Here is a 27,214-nt window from a genome sequence, read left to right on the forward strand (position 1 = left end):
AAAAAAAAAGCTCCTCGTTTCTACAACCTCCAGAGATTTTTAAGAGTAGATCAATGCCGGATCATGAAGTCTGTGAAGCGTAAACATAACCTTTAAAAAGATAAAAATGTGTACTTTTGGAAAAACAGTGTAAAGCATCCGGGATCACACACACCAACGTAAAGAGGAGAGCAGTAAAAGTCAACATGCAGCTTAGATTTCCTCAAAAAAACAAAAAAACAACAGTTTGCACGTTATAAACGTGTCTGGTGACGCCGGTCGGGTCTGTTGACATCCATGTTTGGAATGTGCAGTAATAGGCTGCTGGAATATTGTACAAAATATCTTTTCCCCCCAAAAAAGACCACTTTTACTCGCACTACAAAATATATCTATAAAATAATAATATTAAGAAGAATCAGAACATTGATAATAATAATAATAATAATTAATCATGTAATACTAAAAAATAGAAATCAGATAGAAATGTGTCGGGGCCGTCGTTTGCTCGGCCGGTGGAGACGTTAACAACAACAACAACAACAACAACAACAACAACAGGAGGAGTTCTGGAGTATGAACGCTCTGATTATGGCTAAAACAGCAAATTACACCTTTCTAAAGATTGTCATTTGCCTCTTTTTTTTCTCTTTTATACAGTTGTTGGTGTTTTTTTTATTTATTTTTTAATATTAATGTGGTGCTGTTCTGCAGCTGTCTGGCTTTGTGGACCTGGGCTGAAAAACACTCATAGAAAACTTTAAGAACACCTTTTTTTCTGAGGTTGACAGAGGATATTAACACAAAAAACAACTAATACGAAAGTCCCAAAAGCCCTGAATCCCAACCATTAAAAGAATTTATGATTCGCTTACTTGACTAATTTTCTTCTAATTAAACTCGGGCACTTTTATTTTGTTCTGTTTCTATTTATGGGACCTATTTATAGAGGAAAAAACATCCCAGATGTCATTTCAAAGAAGCTGTTTGTCTCAGAAGAGTGTTTTTAGCTAACAATCAAACTCAGAGGATGAGGAGGAGGAGGAGAAAGGAGGAAGAAAGGGGGATGAACAGTAAAGTTTCCTCCAGAGATCAAAGCTCATTAAAACAACTTATTTCAGGTCCCGGATGTCGAACAATCGAAGGAAAATGTTGCTGTTGCATAAAAATCTGTGTCACTATTCCTTCTTGAAATTCAATTTTATATGCAGATTATATTCCCTGGTTGTTGATATTGATGGTGGGATTTCCTTCATTTCTTAAAACACACACACACCGAGGAGGTTTAGAGTTTAAAAGAAGTCTGCTCGGTTCAGCCTGAAACCATTTGAGTCAAGAAGCTGGGATTGAAATTCTTCCTGAAATCAAATAGATTAAAAACCACTCGACAGCCTGCTTTGATGTGAGGTACCTTCACACATTAACGAGAGAGTCGGTTCATCACATCAACTTCTCCGGTTAACATCCGTACTGCTGACTGACTGACTGACTGCAGGACTCATTCGCTCTGAGCTTCGGAGGGTAAAACAGCTTTGAAATTACAAGGATTCAGAGTTTCCTGCAGCCACACTTATTAACCAGTTTGGATATTTTGAGATATATTATCGCCTTCAAAAGGTCCCGCAGACAGAGCAGAGAGTGGAACTGAAAATATATTTTAAAGTTCTTTCTGAGATCGACTGAGCATGCCCAGACTGCTCCTGGTGCCCCCCCAAAAAGTGCCGATTCTCCCTAAAACACTGACAACCGGGCAACTGAAACATTGGCAATATCTGAGAGCACAGTGAGGATCCAACAGGAGAGCAGAGGGACGGGGTCGCTGGTGTCGTTAACGAAGTCTCATGTTGGGGTTTCTGAAGGCAAACGAACTACTAATAAACATCTGCCCTCCAATGTTGAATAGAAATGTTTAAAAAAAAGCACAAAAATTAAGGAGAAATTAGAGGAAAATCTGATTGTACCTCAGTGAGTCTCACAAAATGTAATATTGTGGGATTTTCCTCTATTTCAAAAGGCTGATAAATCAAATTTTATAAACTTTTAGAGCAACAAACTCTTGTCACGTGACTACATTATAAGAGCATTAGATAAAAGTCGTACCCCAACATGTCCGACTCCTCTGACGCCATCGCACTCCTCCTTCTCTCCTCCTTCTCTTCTAGACATTTTTTTTTGCATATTTCTCTTGTATCATTCAGTGATCACTTTAAACAGAGCTTCCCCCTTTTGGTGAAAACAAAAAAAAACAACAACAAAAATCAAATCCTTTACAATTCTACATCTCATCTGTAATGGTCCATATATTAAATAATTTACATTTTCAACATTTCTAATTTGACGGCGGTGCTTCTGACGTTGCACGCGGGTGTGAATCAGTTAGGATGGAGGTTTTTGTGGTTGTGAGTGACATCTCAGACACCTCCTGAATGAATGGCTTTTCAAAATGTCCTCCGCTCTGTATCCCACCAGCTCGTCATCATCCGGTGTGTACGACACAGATTTAACAACACGACACGAACCGTCTAAAGACCAGGGAATGCTATGATTATCAACTGCATTGCAAAAAAAACAACAAAAAACCAAAAAAAACCAAAAAAAAACACCTCTTCCTTCGCTCTCGTCTCACACGCCTCACGTCAGCAGTGCAAGTTAGGGGAGGGGGGGGTCCCTCCTGGCAAACATGCATACACACAAAGAGAGAGCTCCCCCCCCCCCTTCAAATCAAAGATGACTGTTGCTTCGCTCAGTGTGCAAAAAAGGGAGCAAATTACAGTGACACGACTAGTCGAACTGAGTAGGAACCACAGTGCACAGAGCGATGTCTCGGGAGGAAATAAAGTTTGTTTTTTTTTTGTTCATTTCAAATCATTTTCCAACTTTCTTTCACTACAGGTGTGACTGAAATAGATCTGTGTTAAAGAGCTGAGCTGCTGGATACATCAAGTGGTTCAAAACGCTCTCAGATACAACATTTTAACAGGCTAATTTAAAGGTGTACTATGCAGGATTTTCCTAAAAAACAATGTAAAGTGGGTGTGTCGCCTCCAGCCAATGACAGCGCGCAGGGTGTGAGGTCGGGACTCGTGTCTCCGTCTCTCTCCTCTGCTCCGCTCTGCTCTCTGTCTCTGTGTCATGGATGTATAAAAGAGCAGCAGGTCTGTGTGTCTGCGTGACCGAGGGCGGGGCTGAGCTACACACACACACACACACGCAGAGCAGAGAGGCAACAGCGGATATGATGAAGCTCTGCATTCACACAAAATCCGGCAATGCGGCACCTTCCCTCAGGATAGTACAGAGGCGCGTTTAGTTGTGCTTTAGAGTGCTCTCTCTCTCTCTCGCTCGCTCTGGTGTTAAACCGGGGAGGAGGGGCCAAACACCAGCCCACCAATCCTGCATAGTGTACCTTTACCAAACAGCAACTTCTACCAGACAATTTGGCTTATTTTAGCGACTGTATCAAGAGACAAAACTTGAGTTACCAGTGTCACAACACCTTAAAGGAATGGTTCAACATTTTGGGAAATACGCTTGTGAACTTTCTTAGAGTGAGATGAGAAAATCAATATCACTCTCATGTCTGTGCGATAAATCTGAATCTGGAGCCACAAAACAGTTAGCTTAGCTTAGCTTAGCATAAAGACTGGAAACGGAGGGAAACAGCTAGCCTAGCTCTGTCCGATGGTAACAAAATCACTTCAAATAACTAACACTTTATATCTTTGATTAATCTGTACAAAAACCTAAGTGTAAAAACTAAAAGACGTTTTTTGGGGATATTTGTTGGCTGGGAGCAGTTACTTCCTGGAGTCTGCTTAGCAACCTCATAGTGACAACAAGACTTCAAGAAACCGCTGGAGAAGAAAAAGTCCGGCACATAAACCCCATAAAAACAACAACTTGTTTTTTTCACTTACATTTTTACACAAAATTGAGAAAAAAATAGAGATAAATGTGTTTCCACGTTTTCAATCTTTATGCTAAGCTAAGCTAAAAGTCTCCTAGCTCCAGCTTTATATTTAATGGACAAACATCAGAATGGTATCAATCTTTTCATCTAACTGACTCTGGACAGAACAACAGGTACACCAGAGGCTGCTGTGAGAGCAACCAGTGATCCAATAAATATCATTTTCAAGCTCTTACTAGCTTAGCCAGACAACAAGAACTACCTTCATATGGTTTTATATCGACATGGCTGAAAGGAAAACATTTTAATATTCAGGATTTACTTTAACTTTTTAAGTTATCTGCAGAACTTGAATGGCATCTCTTTTCTTTCTTTCTTAATTAAATTAACCAAAAAATAGAAGATCATAAAACAGAATATTTTGCTCCTTTGAGTGGGTTTTAAGTGTGTACTTGTTGGCCTGTTATGGAGCGCTGTGGTGAAGGTGCAAGATTTTACTAATTCATCCCTCCCTACGCTCTCCGGAGGATGCAAAATACGGGGAGAAACGGAAAGAAATCAGATTAAAAGAAAGAGGATTCACAGTTAGAAAGTCACAAAACACACAACATAAATCGAGCCCTATGAAGCAAAAAACAAAAACAAAAACAAAAAAAAAACCAACCGACCAGTCTGAGAAAGTAAAGACATGTAGAGTGGATGAAGGTAGGAGTGTTTTTCAGTATAGTTCAGAGTTTGTGTTGTTTTTGCTTTGTTGCGGTCGAGTTAAAAGTCGCAGTAGAGGTCGCAGGAGGTTGGTCGGTCTGGTTTTCATGGGGCACTGCGGCTAGCTAACGCCCGGCTTTGTTTGAGGTTTCAGGTCTATGGCAGAAGGTCCGATTTTTTTTTTTTTGTATAGCAGCAGCAAACATGAAAGTTCATCATTATAATCATAGTAGTAATAATAATAAGAAGAACAAGAATAACAATAGTAATGGCCATCTCAGAGTTTAAACAGACAAAACACAGTAAAGACAAGAGCAGTCCTCCTCTTCCTCTTGAAACCTGGACCGTGAACCAGGGGGAGGAGAGGAGGAAGAGGAGAATGTTTAGGTCCAACGAAGAAGAGGTGTAGAGTAGGTCCAATGGAGAGAAGAAGAAGAAAAAGAGAGGGAAGGGGGGAGGGGGGATGTTAAACAGAACGATGTTGAGGTTTCGTTGGCGTTACATCTACATTTGTAAGAAGTAGAAACGGGAGGTAAAACAGCCACCAGTGATCAACATTTAACCCCCCCCCTCCCCCTCCCCTCCCCCACCCCTCTACACACACACACACACACACACACACACACACTCCCTCCCACCTCCCCCGGAGAAATACACTCCTGTCAACTTCAGCTCTGATTCTTCTCAAGTTTTCAAGATGAACTGATTATATACAGCAGCACACAAACGAACCCGCACAGAAAGAATAGTTTTTAGAGATTTTACAACATCAGTTCTTGAAATGCTTTCGACATTTTGCGCAATATTGTTTGATTCTCCCCCCCCCCCCGCCCCTCCCCCCACAAAAAAAAAAAATATATATAAACCTTGAAGACATCAGGTGGTAAAGTAGAAGTAAACTGGCTTCTGGTGGGAATGTTACCATACACTTTGCAGAGTGTGTGTGTGTGTGTGTGTGTGTGTGTGTGTGTGTGTGTGTGTGTGTGTGTGTGTGTGTGAGGAACTGAAAATGGAATTGGCAGGTCTGATCTGAGGTATTTCCTGGTGGTCAACATGGCGTCTTAAATGCATAAGTAGCAAGTTGCTCCCTGGGTAAAAGGGGTGAGGAGGAGGAGGAGGAGGAGGAGGAGGAGGAGGAAGGGGAGGTGGGGAGGTGGAGGGTGGGGGGAAAAGTGCTATAGGACACAGAGAGCTTATATACAAGCGAGCACAAAAAAAGTTTCTCTCCTCCTTTTTTTTTTTGTGTTTTTTTTTAAACCAAACAAACTCCTTTTTTCTCTCTCTCTCTTTTCTTTTCCAGTTTTCATCCTTCAGCTCCTCCGCACTCAAAGTCCGTTTCCGTATTTATCTTTTAAGATAAGTCAAACCGCTTTTCTTTCCTTCAGTCACTTGAGAACAGTCCAAAAAAAACAACAATAAAAAAACCCAAAACGCTCATTGGACTCCCAAAAGAGAACAAATTAAATCTTCAATCGAATCAAAAGCACTCGTCGTTTAACAAACAGCTTCAGTAGTACTAATTCAGGGAGTCATTTTAAAATTATTTGTTATGATCATAAGACGGCGTCGCCCGGGGCAACCGTCAATCAAAACTCCCCCGTGTAAGACGTTCCACGGGGGGGAAAAAACTCAAAAAACTTCTCAACCCACAAAGGGGAGGAAGGGGGGCAAAGTCTGTTTTTTCTCTGAAACCACAGCAGCAGAATCAAAAACCTTTCAGTCTTCCTCTTCCTCCTCTCTTCCTCTCCTCCACACTCCTTTGCTCAGAGTGTATCGCTGATTGTGAGGTGCTTCCGGAGAGAGGAGAGGAAGAGAATCCTCCAGAGTCCCAGTGCTCTGCTCCTATTTCATCTTTTTTTTTTTGTTTGTTTTTTCTCTCTCCTCTCAGGCAGAATGGATGGATTGAGGTTGTGGGGGATTGTTTTGGGGTATGATGGCGGGGGCGGGGTGGGATTCATCACCCTCCCTCTGTCCCAGTTTCCCCACTTTTTTTCCCTCTCAAAATGAAAAGTGTCCGCAGTTTTCCCGAAGAGAAGGCAGATGAGGAGAAATCAACGAATCCCGATATAAGGAGGGAAGAGCGAACACAAAGAGGAGGAGGTCTGGCGTTCGGCGATGTTAAAGGAGAGACGAAGGACGCGGACGAACACGAAACAAATGTAACGGGAAGTGTGTGTGTGTGTGTGTATATGTGTGTGTGTTCTCCCATATTTCCCCCCCCTTAAATCAGTTCTGCTGCAGGATGAGGTTCTCCAGCTCGTCTGCCGAGCGGAGCAGGAAGGCGGCCGACTCCCGGTAGCCGGCGATCAGCTGACGCACAGCCGTGATCTCCGGTTGGCTGAGCTGGGTCGACGCCCCGCCTCCTCCTGCGCCCCCGCTGCCTCGCCCGCCCAGGCTGTTGTTGGTGGAGGCAGAAGAGGAGTTACTGATGTTGGCAGAGGAGAGAGATTTCATGCTGAGGTCTGTGGGGCCTGAAGGTAGAGGGAGAGAGGGATGGATGAAGAGGAAGAATGAAACGATTGATGAAGGAGGGAAACGGAGGGATGAGATGGAGATGGATGAAGTCGAGGAAATATAAAGAAGTGAAAGGAGAAGACGGGGGGATGGAAGAAAAGACAGAGAAACAGATCAGTCAGTTCAAAATGACAAACGCTGCTCCAACATCATTATGAAACGAATCCTTTATAACCTGCAGCTACCATTAAACCAGTCCAGCTCCCAGTTCATAAGAGCATCAGAGCTTGCAAGCTTCATGTAGAAGAAAGCTTCATCTACTTTTTTTTTTTTTAAAACACAACTGGATTTATAGTTGCACACTAAGGGTTTATATCCCTTTGCAGGCTACATACACAGTTGTAGCTACTCTGTAGCATGGATGTATAATAAGAGCTGGATAGGACGCCGCCGCTCAGCCTTGCAGCCAAATTTTCTCAGTGGCCACTCGCGGTATTGCAGCAAAAAATCCCCCTGCGGCCCAAAAAGGATTTTCCCCATAGACCACCATTGTAAAAGAGATGCCTGTAAAACTGTTGACAGGACACCTCGAACTGCAAACAACATCAATTATGACTCTTTCTATTATGAACTTTTGATCCATGGAGGTTTTATGTTTGTAAAACTTTCCTCGAACCGAGAAAAGCGATTTAAAAATCTGTGATGTCATCACAATGTAAAGTCTATGGGTCGAGCAGGAAACACTACTGCGCATATTCAGTGGGCCGCACAACGTGGAAGCAAACCCGGAAGCTAGAAACTTTTTTTGGCGTATGCGCCAGGCGAGCAGTTCCTATAGGACTGAATGGGCGCCATTTTTAGTCCGGTATCCAGCTCTTATAATACATCGATGCTCTGTAGTTGACATACGCCTCCTAAAAAAATGTAACTTCCTGTCGGGGCGACGGCGGCTACAGAGATACCGTGTGGCGATAACAAGAACTGTGATTGGTCACCTCTCCTACAAGTTTTTGATGCTGGTGGAGACTGTTGATTGTGAAAACAACATGAAGCTCAGTAATCATCTCCTGTTCATTACAACAAACACATCTAACAAAGTGCACTCACTCAAGTTACTTAAGTTACTTAAGCACATATGATAAATCTGTCTATTGTTGCTGTTGTGACGCTAAACTATAAATCAAAACCTACACTGTATATATCTGTATTGACACTTAAAACTTACAGTCCATTCAGACCTGCCTGGTAATGTGGGTTAAATGTAGGCACCAGGTTTTGACATGAGGAAAAAAAAAAAGAAGCAATGTTACTCTGGGAATGTGGGAAGAGAGAGTGAAGAGTCCAATTGCATGTAAATTATGAAAGTAATTCACATTTTCTAAACCTTAATTTGTCCAACTTTAGGTAGGTTTTCTGAGCATTAATACAGTTTTGCATGATTGTCCTGCTCCAACCTTTCATATATACGCTACACTCATTTTAAAATGCTGTCAAAACTATTAAGAGACAAATGTTAATTAGTAAAAGCAGATATTCAGAATCGGAGAAGCCTGTAATAACCACAGACTGTGTTCATATTTCAGTGAAGTTGACATCACTATCGCTCTACCATCTGCTGCTCTGTCTCCTTCTCCATCTCCTCTCTCATTCATCCCCAAATTACCCGCTCATGCTGTTTCTTTTTTATCACTCTCACATCTTTTCCCTCCCTCATCTTTTCTCTAACTGCCTACTTCCTCTTTCATCCGCTCTTCCCCGTCTCTCTCTATTTAGTCTTGTCCTTCTCCCTCTGTCCCTCTGCCGCACGCTCTCCCATCCTCACCATTGCTCTGAGCAGCAGCGCCGGTCGTCAGGGAAACGGGGTGTTGCATGGCAGCACCCAGGCCCGGGTATCCACGGTAACCGTAGCTGAGGCCGGCTCCGTTGATGTAGAGCTGGGTGTCCTGGGAGAAGGCTGATGCGGCCAGGGAGTAGGCGGAGTGGGCGAGGGACGCCGGCTCCCTCAGACCTCCTCCGACGCTGGACGGCTTGTCCAGAGAGATCTGCTCATCCTGGCGGAGGAACCAGGAAATGACGGGGTTTACTCTCAAAATACTACACAGGAAGCTGGTTGGTCACACACATGAGTTTAGTATAAGGGAGGCTCACACGCTTTCTTTATAGTTATCATAAAAAATATTGTTATTGCTTCAAAATTAGGACGTATTTTCCTTCAGTGAGGATCTCTGATGCATCTGTCTTATACCAAAGAGGACTAGGGATGTGCAGAGAGCCCAGTTTTTATCTGTATTTGTTGAGACAGCAGATATTCTTCTTCAGTGGTAGGAATTTCCTGACATATTTACAATTGATTCAATTACCAAAATCAATTGCACATGCTGTAAACTGGAGCTTTTAGGGCTCCTTGGCTTTGTCAGGTTGGTAATAAAATTAACATTTTAGCTGATAAGTAAAATTATGACAACTTTCTATCAGCCAAAATACATCAGTAACATACTACATATTAGATGTGCCCAGTATTTGTATTTGAATAAAAGTGGACAGAGGCTTAAAAATCCTGTTTTTGTTTTTATTACGCTTTTATTACGAAAATTAAAGTGTTAGAATAAGTGTTCATTTGACATCTTTTTTTTAAATCCCAAAAACAAATAATTTTTAAAATATTTGTATGAAACTAATATTTGTATAAAGCCCACTATTTGTACTTTGCCGAATAATGTATTTGTATTCAGGCACACCCGTAAAGAGGACGAGTGATTTTTAGAAGACAGAAACTCTAAATGTATAGCTCACACTCTTCCTCACTAGACTATCATTTATTAGGAGGCAATATATGTCTGTGGTTGTAGTATATTAACTTCATAACTGCCTGGATAACTTCGATATCTCAGTATGACTGGATTGTGTTTTATAGTCAGTAACATGATGTGTCCTCTGTTACCTTTGTTATTGAGCTTCAAGGTAACATTGCTCAATTAGCCAGATAAGCTGTGGTTCTTTGGCACCAGTGACGTTTAACTCATCATTTATATAATTAAAACACCAGTCTGCAGGCACGTAACATGACAGATATTTAGACAGTTCAGTATTACTGTGATCCTCACTCAGCAGCTTCTGCCAGAGACTATTATATAGATGTTAGACAGTCACACACAAACATCAAATTTTGCCTGAAGTTATACACATGAGCACATAAACTCTTACGTGATAGGCTTCGAGGCGCATCCTCTTCGCGGCGTTGCGTGATTCGCTCTCGCAGGCGGCGGCCAGGATGTTCTCAGCCATGGCTGAGGTGAGGTGAGGTGGAGTAGGACGGGTCTGGAGACAACACAACAAATTTAATCACTGTGAGTGAATCAGAGCAACAGGTGGGTATGATAACGTTACGTAAAAACCCGATAATCTTCAGACAGAACATTAACAGAACAAAGTAAACAAGTGGATTTACTGTGCAGACTGTGCGGTTAATCCTTGTTACGTTGTAGTTGTGATTGATTGTATTAGACCGGAACGAGTGTTTGCTGAACATTGCAGGACACGTAGACCATCTAACCAACACTCAGCTGTCAACTTACTGGATTTTACACCCGACTAATACCTGACAAATATCCACAGCTCTCAGATGTCTGTCACTCAAAATATGCATCTATATATCCAAGTCTTTATCCAAATGCTTTAGAAACTAGCCCTTTCATGCATGAATTATTAAATCACAGAGTAAAACATTTTTTTTATTGTTTATTTTTACTCTTAAACTAGTGAAAAATCATGTCAGTAACTTTTTTTTTAAATATACTGAATTTTGAAATGTGTCCGCTGTAGTGGTCACCATGCATCAACGGAGTAAAAAGCAATTTATGGAAATCAATATAGGCAAAATATATATATATATGTTTATATATATATTATTTTATTACTAAGACCAAATTCAGTCACAGAAAATAATGTACAAAAAAAATATTATTAAAATCTTGATAAAAGTATTTCAAACATCTTATTTAGTTGAAAAATATACTTTTTACCTGTTTTTTTCTCTGAGAATAAAAGTATTTAACAGATATTCCTGAGCTACTTGGTGCATTTCCTCCACCTTTACACCATTTTGAATTTATGATTCAATATCTCAAAATCACAGCGAGTCAAAAATGATATTCAGATGGAATTGTAGACAACACTTTGGGGGTTCACCACCTGGTAGTTAGGACATGGTACTACAACTTAAATAGTTCAAGATGACTTCCAAATATCTGTCCACTGTAGTGGACGCCATGCATGAAAGGGCTAGACACCGCATGTTTGTCACATCTGTCCATTTGACACATCTGGACAACAACTGAAACAGTTGGTGTCCAGATGTGTCAAACGGTCCGCGATGATATTCAGTGTCTTACTTACAAATTTCACCAAAATCTTTGACAATAAACCCAAGAAAAGCAGGTTGATGTGTGATTTTTTTTTTCAGATTTGTATCGCCAACAGTTAAATTGTTGTTGAGAAGTTTAAACGCTTTATGCTCTTGTTTGGCTCATGTCATTTAGTTCCCTGAAAATGTCGCCTCAGCTGAGGATATAAAGGTCCTGGGTTCAAGTCTCAGGGTGATCAAGTGTGAACGCTGTCAGTTTCATCTCATCTACTCTTCAACCCTTTCAAGCTCCCTTGTTCTCTAACTCAGTACATTCAACTGCCATCTGTAGCTTTATTGTTTTCTATAATTTTTGATTCTTATATGCAAATGTCATTGACTTTTTAAAAAAAGATTATGTAGATTAATGCAAACTGTATGTGGAGGCACATTAGGCCTGTTGTGTTAAAAGCAGAGTGAAGTGCTGTGTTTTATCATCATGCTTCACCACTGGAGGGCAGCAGAGACATTCACATGACTGGTTCATCTTTATGTTCAGTGTGAGGAAGCTGCCCATCATTCCACTCAATGTCACTGTGTGCAAAGTCACAATAGATGTAACGGGTTCAAATACCTCAAGTTCCTCATCATGCACCTCTCCTGCATTAGTGCACCCTCTGTCAACCACCCTGACTCTGCTCTGTATGGTGTTGAATCACTGTCAATTAATACAGCTCGTTAATTCAAAATGACTTTATATTTACAGACATTTATAGCCTGAGTTTAGACTCGTATGTCTGACAGCTTGGTAGAGTATAAACTAGGTTACACAGCACGTCTGTTCGACATATTAAGTGTATTTCTCCAAGAAGACGAGGAGGCTTTGACAATCTTTGATAAACCTCAGCATGAAGTATATCGGATTATTCAGCATCTCAGTGAAAAACAGTCACAGTCCAGCTGAGTCATTTTTTTTCCTGTGCTGACAACATGAAGATCTCTGTTATATTCTTTCATTATTTTTTAATTACTAGTACAGATTGCAGCGTATTAATCATCCGCGTCCCTGCTGGTTCCTGCTGATGCCGTGTCGTCGACTGTAAAACATATTAACAATATGCACCTGCCAGTTTAAGCCAGTTTGTCGCTTAATATGCGTTTGACCTGAAACGGCAGTGAAATAAATAGATGCACTTGAAGAAATGCTGCCACGCAGTCTTTATTACTTCTTATATTAAAGACACTCTGCACCCTGTCACACCTGTAAACTGAAATAAATTGACGCCGAGCGTGTCGTTTCTATAGTTACAACACATTTACAGGCACATTTGATCATCTTTTTTCTACAAAAGATGATAATTGTTTGTTGCTAGTCGCCCATACTGCAGTAGATGCCACAACCTGTTCTGTTAAAACTAAAACTACATGGATAAGACACAAATATAAGTCAGTTTATACATTGTGGAGTCTAAAAATCATAGAGTTAAATAACCAGAAAGCACAATTTGTTATAAAACATATCGAATCTACATCTGAATCTGAACAAAACACACACAATTAATGATGATTTTTAAGGATAAATTGTGCAAAATATCAAGTGAGTCAGATTTCTGACTCACTTGAGCTATAAATATGGAAAAGAACAACCAATCACGTAATGGAGGATAAATTAAAAATCAATTTTGGACATTACTTTGGGATGACAGACATCGTTCATAATGTAAATGTATAGAGCAGACGTAACTGCAGCGAGAGTCAAACTGATGCAACAATTAAAAGGCTTTTTTTGGAGTGTAGAATTGTTTTTTAAATTTAATTTCTACACAGTCCAACATCATACAAACGTAGTATTTTAACCTTGCTTCATTGGAACGTTTGAGTCTTTTCTAAGCATTTTTCATGCTTTTAAAATCAAAACATTTCCTGTGAACAGTTTATTCCCTCTACAGTAGTTCAGCATCTGAATTTGTGACCTTTGCCTCTGTGTGAAGTGTTTTTCCAAGAACTTGCTAAAGGTTTCCGAGAGGGTGTTTTTTCTTTTTTTTCTCCTTTTTTTTTTACTTTAAGAGCACCAGTACAGTAAGTGACTGAGAGCTTTTGTTCCTCTGTATACATAACTGTAGGAATGAAAAACATCAGGAAACGAGAGAGGCTGATAGAATGACAAAAGAAGCAAGGCCGGCCGTGCATTGTGGGGAATTATTGACTCTGAACATGTTGCTGGTCAATCAGTCAAACTACTCACTGTGTATAAACTGTACAACAGGATGCAGTACAATAGAATAATGGTTGTTCAAGAACCGCAGACCTTCACCGGCTCAACAAGCTGTACATCATTTATTCCCTGTGATTGAACATTAAAGTTAAACTCTAATATCAAGAATAAGAAGTATGATTTTTACTTTAATTTGGTTACTTTACTCTGAAGAATGTTTTCAATATGAAGATGAGAGTTTTAGCCACTAATAGAATATCTCACAGTGAAAAGAGGAATTACACGACAGTCAGTCTAAAAGCCCTCAGAGAGCAGGTATCAGGTCGGTGTCGCAGAGACAATTTCTCCAAACTGTCTAATGCTGCTTTCAAGTCATACTGGGAAATGGTAGAATAATAGGATCACACGCCGGGTTACTTGTACTACTACCACTTAAACTCATGATAACTAGAATGCAGTCAGACCTCCTCAAAGACTGCATGATCCTCTAAATGTGTTGTTTTAAAAATAGCTATCCTGCAAACAGAAAAAAAAAACACTATTATCAGGTGTGTAAAGTACCTCCATGCCGTTCTTCTTCATGCGTCGGCAGGATTTGAGGTAGGTGCGGATGCGCTTGCGAGCGCGTTCCTGGAACTCCGGGAACTGTCTGCTGCAGGACTCGATGATGGCTTGGATCTTCTCCTTGGGCTGCTTGGAGATGGGCACCATCCGATCCAAGTTCTCGTCCACAAACAGGCGCACAAACATCTGCAGGGTAGACAAAAACAGATGTTACAGAACAAAGAACTTAAAAGTCTACAGCTGTGCCGTAACGTGGGGCCGGCCCGTGGCACAGGCCACGTAGGCGGTCGCCTAGGGCACCAAATGAGGGACGGGGGCGCCAATTGAGTGGCAAGTGGGTGTTTTGGAAATATGTAGTCTACAAGTTCTCCCTTAATGTTTTTTCTGCGGTTTTTTTTTGCGTTCTGATTTGATTTTCCAAAGCCTTACTGTTCAGTTTTTGCACGACAGCCACTGAACTTCATCTGCTACCTCAGGCAATGCCACCAAACACTCATTGTGAATGGCACCTTGACCCCCCACTTGCCTTTTTGACTGAGAGGACTTTATCTGGGCTGGAGGTACCATTGTGGCGATTGATTTTAGTGCTAATTCATATCTGGACTATTCTTGGACTGGAGTTTGTACTTTTTTTGGGGGGGGGCTCCAATCTAAATCTTTTGGGGCTTCAATTTAAAATCTCACCTAGTGCACCAACATAGTCAGGGTCAGCGCTGCACGAACATGCTCACAAGTGATAATATTTCATGGTACGACATCTGATAGTTGAGATATTTCAGTCTGGACACCTAAGTGATGGAGTGGTGGTGGCTAAAAACAGTTTTATGATGCATTTATGGCCCCATATATGTTGTTTGTAAGTCGTCTAAAGTCTGTAAACATGAGTATGACTGCAGTATATGTGAGTTAAAGCTGCAATTGTTTTTTTGGGCAGAACTCCACAACAAGCTGACAAACGCAAACCTCTTTCAGGCAGGAAGATTATCTTTAACCATTCATTCATTTCCCTCTCCTCTCTCCTCTCTCCAGCTGTTTAGGAAGCGTCACTCCTAGTTATCAAATCAGACTGCTCCACGATTTCTAACCACCAATCACGGCTCACCTGTCAAACTTTAAAATCCGTTTCCCTCCCGCAATCATCGCGACCCTCCTCCACCCCCCATCCACCTCCATGGCCGCACCCTGGAAGCTCTCTCCTCTTCATCCCCAGAGATCACCATCACGCCTTCTACACTCCGTTACTTCAGCACCAGGCCCGAGTTCACCAGAAGCCGCTACCTACACCACCAGTGTCTAGACTCCATCGGGGGGGGGTTATCCTATACTACTCTTGCATTCACCCCCCCCCCTTTCATATCCAGCGACATCACGATGGGGTCTCTAGACTTTTCCAACTTCATCTATCATGCTTGTTCAATAAATATCATTTACTTCATAAAGAAATTGAGTCTCTCCTGATTGAAATTGCAGACGTACACATCCGTACAAACATTATCCATTTATTTATTTGGAGTTGTGTTTCTGTCCAGCTGATGAATGTAAGTCCTTTTAGCTGCATTAAATGAATCAGAGCAGAACAACAGCTGCCTGATGCTGCAGTATGATACTGAATCACACTGTGAATGGGCCATAAAACCAAGACAACGAGCTAAAAAAAAAAAGGCTAAAAGTCTCTGCGGAGCTACATGATAATTCACTGCAGGTTCATAACTGAGAGCGGCTGCTGCTTTGCTGTAACACGCAGCCATTCGATACGTGATTAATACAGAAAAATGATCGGTGGAGTGTGTGTTTTTTGTGCAGTCAGTGAGAAAAATGTTCATTGTGAAACAAAGTTCAGGCTGCTGGATGTTCTGGAGTCTGCGCCTCAGTGATCAATAACACTGACAGGTTTTACAGGAGGGAACATGCAGTCAGCTCTTCACTATTTTTTCTTTATGGAGGATAAAGAGACACCTTATGGTTCCCAGCGGGGACGTCATGTGACACGGCGGGGCGTCTGTCTGATACCGGTCTCTGACTTACATTGAAGGCCTTTAGTCTCTCGGGATCGACTCCCTCCGTGTCGTTGATCTTGTCGTTGTCGTCGTGGTCGTCGTGGTCATCGTCGTCGTCGTCCGGGGCGACCTGGCTGCCGTGACGCCCCATAGTCAGGTCCTCGGCGCTCAGGTCCATCTTCACGCTGTCGTAGCTTCCGCCTGAACTGTACTGGGGAGACTATACACACACACACACACACACACACACACACACACACACACACACACACACATAGAATAGCATTAATATCAATATTTGTCTCCAAAAGTGAGTATTTAACTAGACCAGAACAGGAAGGAGGACTGTATTAGTGAGGTAACACAATCTTTGTGTTTTTACCATTTCTGTGCTTAATTAATTAACACTAATTAATAGTCTCGTTAGGATCTGACAGCAGCCAATGAAAAGGTCCTTAAATACAAAGATTTAGGTGTTTGGTGGAGACTCTCACAGGAGGCAAATATCAGCTCACAAAAGAGAAAAATCAAGATAATTTAAGGAATAAACGATAATCTTACAAATTACATTTTACATTTCTTAAAGCACGGTAGCTTTCACTTTCAAAAAACATATCTAGAAGCTACGACCTGGTCCGGCAGGTTGAGTCCAGCAGACATTTAATCACCGAGTGAAAGTCAACAGATGAAACGTTTTCCACTTCAGCGGCGTAAAGAGGACTTGTGGGGGGGAGGAGGGGTGGGGGGGGGGCGAGAAAGTGCGATGATAGGTTTGTAATGCAGCATGGAAACGTTTACCGGGGTGTCAAAACCGGGTGATAAGGTTCACTGTCATGGCAACAGATGCTCCATCTTCCTCTGCAGCTTCACTCTCTCTCCTGCAGCTCACCTGAATGTGTGTTTTATATTTACTTATATTGTTTTATAGTTTCATCACCTCCCCTCTTAGAGTTGATCACACAATAATGATCAATCCAACTGCTGCTACTCATTTAATCATATAATTGAATAATAATTATAATAGAAATATATGTCTGTATTAAAGAAGTTACTCAGACTGACTTTTAGTGTGTTTTTTAGTTACTGAGGATCTTTTTAACTTGTGTGAAGCATCTTTGAAAAGCACTCTATAAATTAAATGTAGTATTATTATTATTATTATCCATATAATTATCGATTATATATGATTTTGAGAATGATATATATGGCTTTCTGATTTGATCTTTTGATCTATTTTGTCTTGTTTAGAGGTTTAAATATTCATATGATTTTAATGCACTTTGTAATATGTATTTAAAAAGGTGTAACAGCTGCTTGGAAACATATGAGCTGCGATAATAAACACATTCTTCCTTCTTTAAATGTTCTAATTTTGGGGGGAAGTATACTGCTTAAACCAAAAAGTCTAAAATATATCTTTCAGATAATGACTAAACACTAACACTGGGATAGTTTAGCATTCATATATCTAGCTGAAAGCTTCCACCTGTAGAGGCCAGTGCATGAAATTAATTTTCCCTTTAATTAGAGATGTAAACAAACAGTCGGAGGACACAGAAAATGACTCAACCTGACAGATGCACAAAGAGAAAAATGTCCCTTCTACCTCCGCTCAACGCACATACACTCGGCCATGACTCATATACAGGTGCATGAACATAGAGACGCACAATGTAAAGAGACGGACCTGCTGCAAGGACACACGCATATAAAAGGAGGGAAGAAACACACACACACACACACACACACACACACACACACACACACACACACACACACACACACAGCAAAAGAAAGAAAACCTATGGAGAGAAATGTGAGAAGTGTCTGTCTGACACACAAACACACACGTAAGAGAGCGAGAGAACGTGTGAAAAGACTATTTGTTGACTTTATGAGTGAAAATGAGACGACATCACTCTGTGTGTGTGTGTGTAGTCTCTCATAGGCTACTTTTGGAGACATTTCAGACTAAAGACCAGTTAATTTCCAATTGGGGACAAAAAACGTGTCCCTAACTGGGGAAAAAGCTGATTTTTTTGCATCAGTGGTTAAAGTTAGTGCAAGTCTCCAGGAATGTAAGTATATGTAATGTCCCCAAAAGTGACCTAAGTGAGTGTGTGTGTGTGTGTGTGCATTGTATATAGCTGTGTTTGTGTCTTCAAGGTAGACGTGTCTGGCGGTAATACGGAGCGCTCCAAGGCCGGTGCGTATTGTTTGTCAGCTTCTATGCTATTCAGCTCCCGTCTCCATCTCCTCTCACTTTTTACCTCCATCTTTTTTTTTTTTATTTTCTAATTCCTATTTTAATAGCTAACACCTTTCATGTTTTAACAAAGATGCCCTAAATAAGCGGAGACGGATGTGGCAATTAATTAAAAAGGACCGGAGTGAAAGATTTAACGGCATCTAGCCAGATTTTTTATTTTTTTTTGTGGAAGAGCAAAGCAGAGCAGAAGCTGTTCAAATGAAAGTCAAGATGAAATACTAAATTACTTTTTTCATTTTTGTTGGCAGTTTCTTTGTATCATAACCTTCAACTTCTTAACAATAAATTCTACAGATCATTCAGTTACATTATTTCCTTTATTTTTTATATTGAAAGCAGAGTTTTCTTTGAACAAAATATCATATTTTTTAGGGTTTAATAGTGAATAGTTTTATATACCGGCGGATGTAAATAAAAACTTCTACCTATAATAATGTAACTCTCAATCCTCACAAAGCAGATGAACATTTTAAATCTCTCTATAGTAATATTAGTAACTAACATAGTGAGTTAGCTGCTAAAATTACATAGAACATGACTTATAGCTCGATTTTAGTTGATTTACTGGAGATTATAGCAAAACTATAATCTCAAAAACTGTTGGATGGATGATAATTTGCCAGTTTTTATTCATAATTTGATCATTTTTCAGCAGTGTTGGCTCATCATGAAGATCTTGAACCTGATCTGACTGGAAGGAGCTCGGATGTCTAAAGGCCTGCAGGTTAGATGTGAGTGTTGTAAATGTAGTTAATAGATGGATGAATATTCACCAACCAGCCTAAATTAAACCTGGAGAGCAACAAGATCAGGTGATGTCACATTAACTCCTTCTGTATGTGCGTATTCTCTCACCTTGCCGCCGTAGTCCCTGCCGTTTCTGTCCAGTCGCAGCTCGGCGGCGTGTGTGTGGGACTGGGAGTGTGTGTTGGGAGTGTGCGCGTTATGTGTATGCGGCAGGGTCAGAGGCAGGGCCGGGTGCGGAGCCAGGGGAGGTTTGGCGGCCAGCGGGTACTTCCGGCGGAGCTCCTCTGGCGCGCTGGGATGCAGAGCGCCGAGCAGCGCCGCGGCCGCCGCCGAGACGGTGACGGGCAGGTGAGAGGTGGACAGAGGCAGCCGCTGAGGAGGCGGGTCGCTCAGGTTCATCGGCTGCTGGTCCTCGGATGATGAGGAGGAGGAAGTAGGCGTGCTGAAGTCCAGCGGGGCGGGGCCGCCGTTGCCGTTGACGACCTCGGTTTCTCTGACTATGGCGCCGTCCGTCACAGCGGAGGAGGGAGGGGTAAGAGCGGGCAGGCCGTTCCCGCTGCCGCTCTCTGATGACGAATCATCTGAAAGGAGAGACAGAGAAAGATGAGATCTCACACACTTTACTGCTTTTTAAAGTTTGTTTCCCTGACAACAGAACAATCACATACCGCAGTCTGTGTGTTATACAAGTCATTCATAAATCTACACAGAAACATCATCCTGCCAACATGGACGTTATCATGATCACTTTAATTTCACTTTGAGATTAATAAAACAATAAAAGAATAAAAGTCAGTTCACTCAAATCATAAAAAACATATTTAGCTCTACTAGTTTGAACATGCAAATGTGGTTTTATGTGTCCAGCTTCTGAAAAATATCTTTCTCAGAGTTTTCTTCTTTATCTTTAATAAACTATAAACCTATAATTCTGGATAATACACAGACCTCACTGTTGGAACCACTTTCTACCCGAGAAATAATCCCAGAGAACTTGATATGACAAAGAAAACGGCTCAATATAAAACACTTACTGGAATATGTAAACTGGGCTGCTTGTATTCAGTCATTTCTACTGGTTTTTCATGGAGGCACATAAGGAAGCCTGTAATTCTGTATTAATGGGGCCAAATCCAGCTCATAATAACTCCATGACCTTAACATGAAGTACGAACAAGCAACTTAGTCAAAAGAAAACACTATAAATGACAAGAGAGGCCTTTATGCTACAAACATTATGTTACTATTATCGTTAATAATAATAATAATAATAATGATGATGTTAATGTTGCTGCAGGAAGTGCATGTGACATGTGGAACCTTATTAGTGTGACGACAACATAAATACAATCTGTGATTTTAGAGACGAGTTCTTATTCGGTATGAAACGCTCGTTAACATTACAGATGCTGTCCAGAACATTTAATAGATACACAAATACACTGCACATATATATATACATATATAACATCATTCCAAAGCTATTTTTAATGACCAGCAGATGGCATTCTTCCATCAGGAAGCAGCAACATCTGAGTATGAAATGCTTTTTTTTTTTTTATGTATGTGTGACCAACTTTTTTAATTGCTTTTCCGCCGCCCCCCCCCCCCCCACGTAGCTCAGTAAAGGTACAGAGCACATAACAGAAAAGGGATTATCATGCAAAGAATATAAACTCCATGTGAATCAAAAACTCATGTATCAACATGTCTGTTCAGGGTCTTTACATCACCAAAACAACTCAACAAACAGAAGCAGCCTGTATGCTCCCAACACTTATATCATTATAGCCTTTAGCTGCAAAGATAAAAGCATGAAATTCTTATAAACCATCTTCATTTTCTGCTTCTGTCCTGCTCTTTAATATAAATAATTATCTGTCCATGCTTTACTCTTTGTATAACAAGACCTCTTTGACATGGTCTCAACAAAAACAGCTTTACAACAATATTATTTGTTGCCTAGCGATGGCTCTATATACAAAAAAAAAAAAAAAAAAAAGGAAATCTCTCCATCGCAGCCACAACTATCCTCCAGCTGGTGTAAAATCAGTGGATTCAATCTGACGCAACACAACAAAACAACAATGAGAGAAAAGTTCTTTAAAGGCACATGCTGCTGAAGGCTAATGCTTTCCTGGGTGGCAGCAATTAAAGTTGCTACAACACTGGAGATGTGTTTCTGTGTTATGACTGAAATGCAGTGTGTGTGTTTGTGTGTGTGTGTGTGTGTGTGTGTGTGTGTGTGTGTGTGTGTGTGTGTGCGCGTGTGTGTTTGTGTGTGTGTGTGCGTGTTGCTGAGGAGGCTGTTTGTTGCGGGTCGAGTGGAGAGAAGCAGTGTCTGTTTATTTGATTAAACCCATTCAGTCTGCAGCCTGACCAGACAATAACACAGTCAACACCCTGCATTATGACAGAGACCCCCTCCCCCCCAGCTCATCCTAGCCTCATCATCATCATCATCATCAAGCTCTTCCTATACTCCCACTTTATGTGAATCACTAAAACATTCTCCCATCCTGGTTATTATTACTGCCACCTTATTACACTGGACACAGAGTAAGAGTGTATTAAAAGCTACAACCAGAAACTTTTCACCGTTAAGACAGGAAGTGTGTTATTGTGTCGTCTAAACCGGTGGCTCCAAACCTGGAGGTCAAAAGATAAATCTGGGGGGGTTTGTAAGATTATCATCTGGTTCATCTGTTTTTTTTTTCTCCCCGTGAATAATTGGATAATTTCACTTCTTCAAGACTCTCAAATTATTCAAACAAAGGAAAGAAAATCAGTCTGTAGCTGAAATGGTAACATAGCAACTGGCAGACATGTGAAACTGATGATGAGGAGTTGAAAGGAGGCGTTGAGGAGTTTTAAAGGGGTCACAGGCCAAAAAAGATCAGTGGTTCCCAACAAAGTGGTCGCAGGATGTGAAACAGGATAAAAAAGCAGGAAATTATGTCATAATTTTACCTCCTCAGTCCTCTGAAAATAAAATACTCAAATAAAACTGGATGATGGGTCGCAGATAGACGTCGCTTCGTTTCAAGAGGTCAAAAAGGTTAAGAACCACTGATCTATACTGTGGTTGAAGCAATATGACAACAAACAGCTAATCTGGTGTTTCAAATCTGGTAATACTACTTATAATATGTCACAACTAGTTAAATCATACATCCCCACAGTGTCTCCAATGTGAATGAAACACCAGCTGTAGAGACATATCTGTCTATATTCTGTGTTTTTAATGATAAATGATTAAAAAAAAGTTGCATATTCCAGCTTTAAATGTCACACTGAAGAAAAGTGGTTTTCCTGGTTTCAAAGACTCGAGTATTTATCACTGAAGCAGGTTCAATATCTCTTTTTTCCTCTCTATCTCTGTCTGTATCTCTTTTCAGGCAGACAGGATACTAAATAAGTGATCATGGAATAAATGGTTTGTGCCAAACAGGCTGGCAGGCAGGATGGATGTCTGACTGACTGACTGTTGGGGTTTATCAGTCTCTCCTCACCTCCACAAAGACCTTTGTGTCATTCCCACTTTTGCCCCAATTTATGGTTAACCGTGCGGTGCTGAATTTATTATCGTTCGTACAGTAAGAAGAGACAGAAAGAGATGAATGGAGAGTTTTTAAACACCTGGAGAGAGGTGGAATGAGAAAGAAGCAGGAAGATTGAATGAATGAGTTGAAATAGAAACAGAAAGCAGCTCTAATTGAGGATGATTGGAGGGTGGAGGGGGTGTCGGTGGTGGTGGTGGGGGGGGGGGGCAAAAGAGGAAGATGTAATTTGAATGAGTCAACAGTGAGAAAAAAAGCAGCAGCAGCGGTTGTGAGGAAAAGAAAGTGATGTAGAGGAAGAGAGAGTGAGAGAGAGAGAGAGAAAGGGGGGCTGAGGATGGTATCGACTGTATCTTTCGTCCTGTGGGGGAGGGAGGGAGGGAGGGAGGGAGGTGGGGGAGGGAGGGGTGGAGCCCAAACCACTGCATGGAGAGAGGGAGAGAGAGGGAGAGAGAGGGAGAGAGAGGGAGAGGATGGTTAGAGAGTGAAGTGAAGAGAGGAGGGAGGGGAGCCAGGCAGAAGGAAAGAGGTCAGGAGGGGGGGGGTGGGAGGAGGCAGAGGGAGGGAGGTTGGGAGGGAGGGGGTCATGGCTCGGGGGAGGGGGCAGCGGGAGGAGAGAGAGAGAGAGAGGGGAGAGAGAGGAGAGAGGATGAGGGAGGATTGAGATGGGGGATGGGAGGGGGAAGGGTGGAGAGAGATTGAGGCAAAGGGACAGGCACGTGGGGGAGATTTTGTCTCTTCTTCTTTCACCTTTACCATCATATTTTAAACTACATACGTCACTTTAGCACATATATATAGTAGATATAGTATGATGTCTAGTATAGTATATTTATGCTGCAGCGTCGTAATAGCAAACCATATGTTCTTTTCTTTTCTTAGACTCTGTTTTATTACACTTGCATTCTAAACCTCTTCATTACGGTCGTGTTAATAAAGCATAAATTTGAATTTGAGAGATAAAGACGGAAAGAGAGAGAGAGAGAGAGAGAGAGAGAGAGAGGAGGGAAAGGAGAGCGAGCGAGAGGGAAGCCCTGGGACCTGGAGGTAGAAAAGCATGGCAGAGTGTATTTATGAGTGTGTGTAAGGAGTATTCATGCGTAGAGGCGAAGGCCAACCTAATTCCTGCCGCCTCGACACAAATCCCCCCCCCCCGCACCTCCCCGCCCCTCAGCGGCAGAGGACCACCGTCACTGCCTCTGCATCCCTCCGTCCCTCCATCCCTCCATCCCTCCATCCCTGCCCGGCTACACAGTGAGGGATCTCTGCTCGTCTGTTCTTTTGTATTCTCTCCTTTTTCTCCGTCCACGCGCCTGCTAGAACAGGGAGCGGCCTTCTCTCATTTCATATTCTCTTCTTTTTCCTCTCGTCCCTCCCTCCCTTCTTTCTTTCTTTCTTTACTAGATGTCAGACACAGATGTGATGCAGCCATTTCTTTCCTGGCTTTAAAAAAAACAACAAGACAAAAAGCACCTTGAGCTGCTCTCACGTCTTCTGTTGGGACCAGACTTCATGATGTCAGCCAGATAATGGTCTGATTTGACAGCAGTGGCGTGTCGGAGACAAAAAATGAGCATCTAACACAACAATTTGTTGTCTTATCTTGTGTTTTGTGTCCTGATGATGAACAACTGATCTGATGTCCACATACAGTATACAGTATGTGTCTGGGACTGTTTTTCATGGTCTGAGCTGAAGGTTTCTCACTTTAGCTCCATTTAGGGGGAAATCTTAACATTAAAAAGTGTAATGTTCAAGTGTCTACATACTTTGTTTAAGTGTCCTGAGATTAACATCTGTATCAGGATAATGACATTCACACCTGATACCAAAGGAAGGGTTCACAATTTTTCCAAGTTTGTCAGTTGATCAAATAAACATTGAAGTAGGTTTTTCTTGCCATAATAATTCTTCCTGCTCATACTGACCATTAGAAGATCCCTTCATAAATCCACAGTGCAAAAAATGTATTTAAAAGTTTATCTGAAGCTAATATGAAGCTTCAACGTCCCTCAAAAGGAGAAACACAGTCCGAGGAAACACAAAGAGGGAATTTTATCCTAAGAAGACTGTAAATGTGACAGATATCCATTTGATATGACTGACTCAGGCTGCTTACATTGAAAGGGGATCTTTTAATAGCCGGTATGAACAGGAGGAACGATTACAGCGAGGAAAAAAAAACCTCTTTCACTGTGAACTTGTCCTTAAATAAATCTGGATTCTGCCTGCGTTGTGATCAGATATATAAATCCATAAAGGCAGCGGCACAGAGAGGCGTCACTCATTTTTTAAAATCACTTTTTTTTCTTGAGGGCGGACTTGTTAGCTGAGCTTTCTTAAGACAGCAGGAAGAACAGAGTCCGGTGACCTTTCAGCTTGCTGGTTTTTAATTTTTTAGTTAAAAATGTGATAACGCTGTACAGATGTCATTAACACCTGGCTCAGATCTGATCATCATGCCAGCCAGACCACATCTGGAGGTGGTCTGGCCGATCTGATCACATTATGATAACATTACAGTTTGTTTTTCTTTATCCAGATACAGATTACATCTTAATACAAAGGTGCAAATGGGGTCAGAATGTTTACAATGTAATATTTGATGCCTCAGTCATTATGGTTGTTTATAATCCTGATCCTGGAAGTCCATCTCTAGACCCTAGATCATCTCTGTCATGCAGGTTGTGGAACATGTTTTCTGTCACAGCAGGAATGTAAAGCATCATAATCCCCTAATCTGACATAGTGACCATCTTGAAAGACCTTAATGTCATCAGTCAGATCCTGGTTTTCCTGCTCCTCTCACTTCCATCTCCTGGTCCCAGACTTTTCTGCTTGTAACTGTCACGTCCTACCGAGACTTTTTCTATGTTTTGGACTCTTTGTGTTTTTGTTCTTTTGATTTCCTTGAGTTTTTCTTGTTATCCTTCTGATGCCCTCAGACTTTTTCTGTTTTTATTTGGACTTTTTGAGGGACTCTTTCATTTGTGTTGCATTTGTTTCCTGGTTTTGGTTTTCTCTGTTCCTCCTGTGTTTTTTTTGTGTCACCTGTTTGTTTACTTTAGTTCCTGTTTTATTTTGAAATATGTGTCTGGTCACTTTACTTCCTGTGTTTGATTATTTCATGTGTGTCTCACTGTGTTTCATTTGCAATCACTCCCTGTGTATTTATAGTCCAGTTTTCAGTTCGGTCTTCGTCGAGTCGTCTTGCTTCCTGTGACTTTTTCCATTTTCATTAAATATATCTGCATCAGATTTTCTCTGCCTACCGTCTCTGTGTTTGAGTCCACCTGCTCTACTCACCCAGCTCCTTGACAGTAACACATCGTTTTCCTTGTGCTTATTTTTTTTCCTGTATCTCAAAACAACAAAGCCGCTCCTTCCCTTTTTTTCTTCCTGTATAAAATCATACAGTCAGAGAATGTACACGACCTTTCTAAAAGCAGCAGACAACAGCAGTAAACATTAAACAGTTGCTCTAGCGTGTACGGTGACACTCTGTCAGGACTAACAACTCGAAAAAAAGCCGACTGTAAAACAGAGCATGAAACATTATCGTTCACTTAAATCTGCGTCTCCACATGAGTCATGACACCAAAGTTCAAGAGTTATGACGCAAATAAAACAGATTCGTTCAGCCTCACAGACAGGTCCTGCACAATGCGCTCATTCATGTGTTAAGACTTTGTACTGAGTTACACATTTCATGATGCTCAGATATATATAGAGACTTTAGGGTGTTCCCAGACCGGAGGAGATATATAAATATATATAATCCCTCCAGCGTGTTCTGGGTCTGACCCCGAGGTCTCCTACAACACCTCCGCATCCTAACCAGGTGCTCAAACCAACACAGCTGGCGTCTTTCTATCCTCTCAGCTCTTGTCCGCTACAGTGCACGCATTACTGCTAACTGCTAACAGGCTACATCACCCAAAGACACAGAAACAGCTGGACTAAAATGTGACCTTTCACTTGTACGACAGGCTCCTTCTTCACCTGCCGCCGTTTTTCCTTCCCTCCTTCTTACATTCCCATTTATTTCCTTTTCCATCCTCACTCTCCACCTTGTCACACTCCTCTTTTAATCCTTCGCTCCTTCCACCTCTCCCTCTCTCTCGTCCAGTCTCTGGGCAGCAGCGCAGTGACAATGACGCATGGCGCTGTTTACTGTTCAGCTGCGGCCCGAGGGGCACCGGGGGGCACAGGAGACACCCGGTGCGTTTAAGAGGTCAAATGTCTCCTCGCGTCAAGGACACACACACACAGAGAGTAGTGTCCTCTGGGAAGCAAACTTTCAGATAAAAGCCTGTGTGCCCCCAGAGAGAGAAGAGGGACACGCGGACCAAGAGTTTGACAGTCAATCACTGTTCCCACAATCCACTGGGAGCAGGAGGAGAAAGATGCTGTATCAGCTAATGTAGCAACACACTTCTCCAACAATGTGTGTGTGCGTCCGTGAACGTGCA

General features: G+C 41.6%; 1 protein-coding gene across 8 annotated transcripts in view; it reads right to left on the reverse strand.

The window, feature by feature from the left end:
- Positions 1-5,439: 5,439 nt before the first annotated feature.
- LOC137185110 (nucleolar protein 4-like) overlaps positions 5,440-27,214 on the reverse strand; it is a 195,389-nt gene continuing 173,614 nt past the window's right edge. For 7 of the 8 annotated variants that reach the window (XM_067593367.1, XM_067593366.1, XM_067593364.1 and 4 more), the window contains 6 exons: positions 19,291-19,763; positions 16,195-16,386; positions 14,167-14,355; positions 10,253-10,366; positions 8,871-9,099; positions 5,440-7,065 (listed from right to left, as the gene is read on the reverse strand). In XM_067593367.1, coding sequence (XP_067449468.1) covers positions 6,821-7,065; positions 8,871-9,099; positions 10,253-10,366; positions 14,167-14,355; positions 16,195-16,386; positions 19,291-19,763 — 1,442 coding nt within the window. In that variant the 3' untranslated portion in view covers positions 5,440-6,820. The remainder of the gene's footprint in view (positions 7,066-8,870; positions 9,100-10,252; positions 10,367-14,166; positions 14,356-16,194; positions 16,387-19,290; positions 19,764-27,214) is intronic. The other variant, XM_067593363.1, reaches the window with a different exon arrangement.

Source organism: Thunnus thynnus, chromosome 6 (genome assembly GCF_963924715.1).
Source record: "Thunnus thynnus chromosome 6, fThuThy2.1, whole genome shotgun sequence".
In the NCBI taxonomy this organism is placed as follows: Eukaryota; Metazoa; Chordata; class Actinopteri; order Scombriformes; family Scombridae; genus Thunnus; species Thunnus thynnus.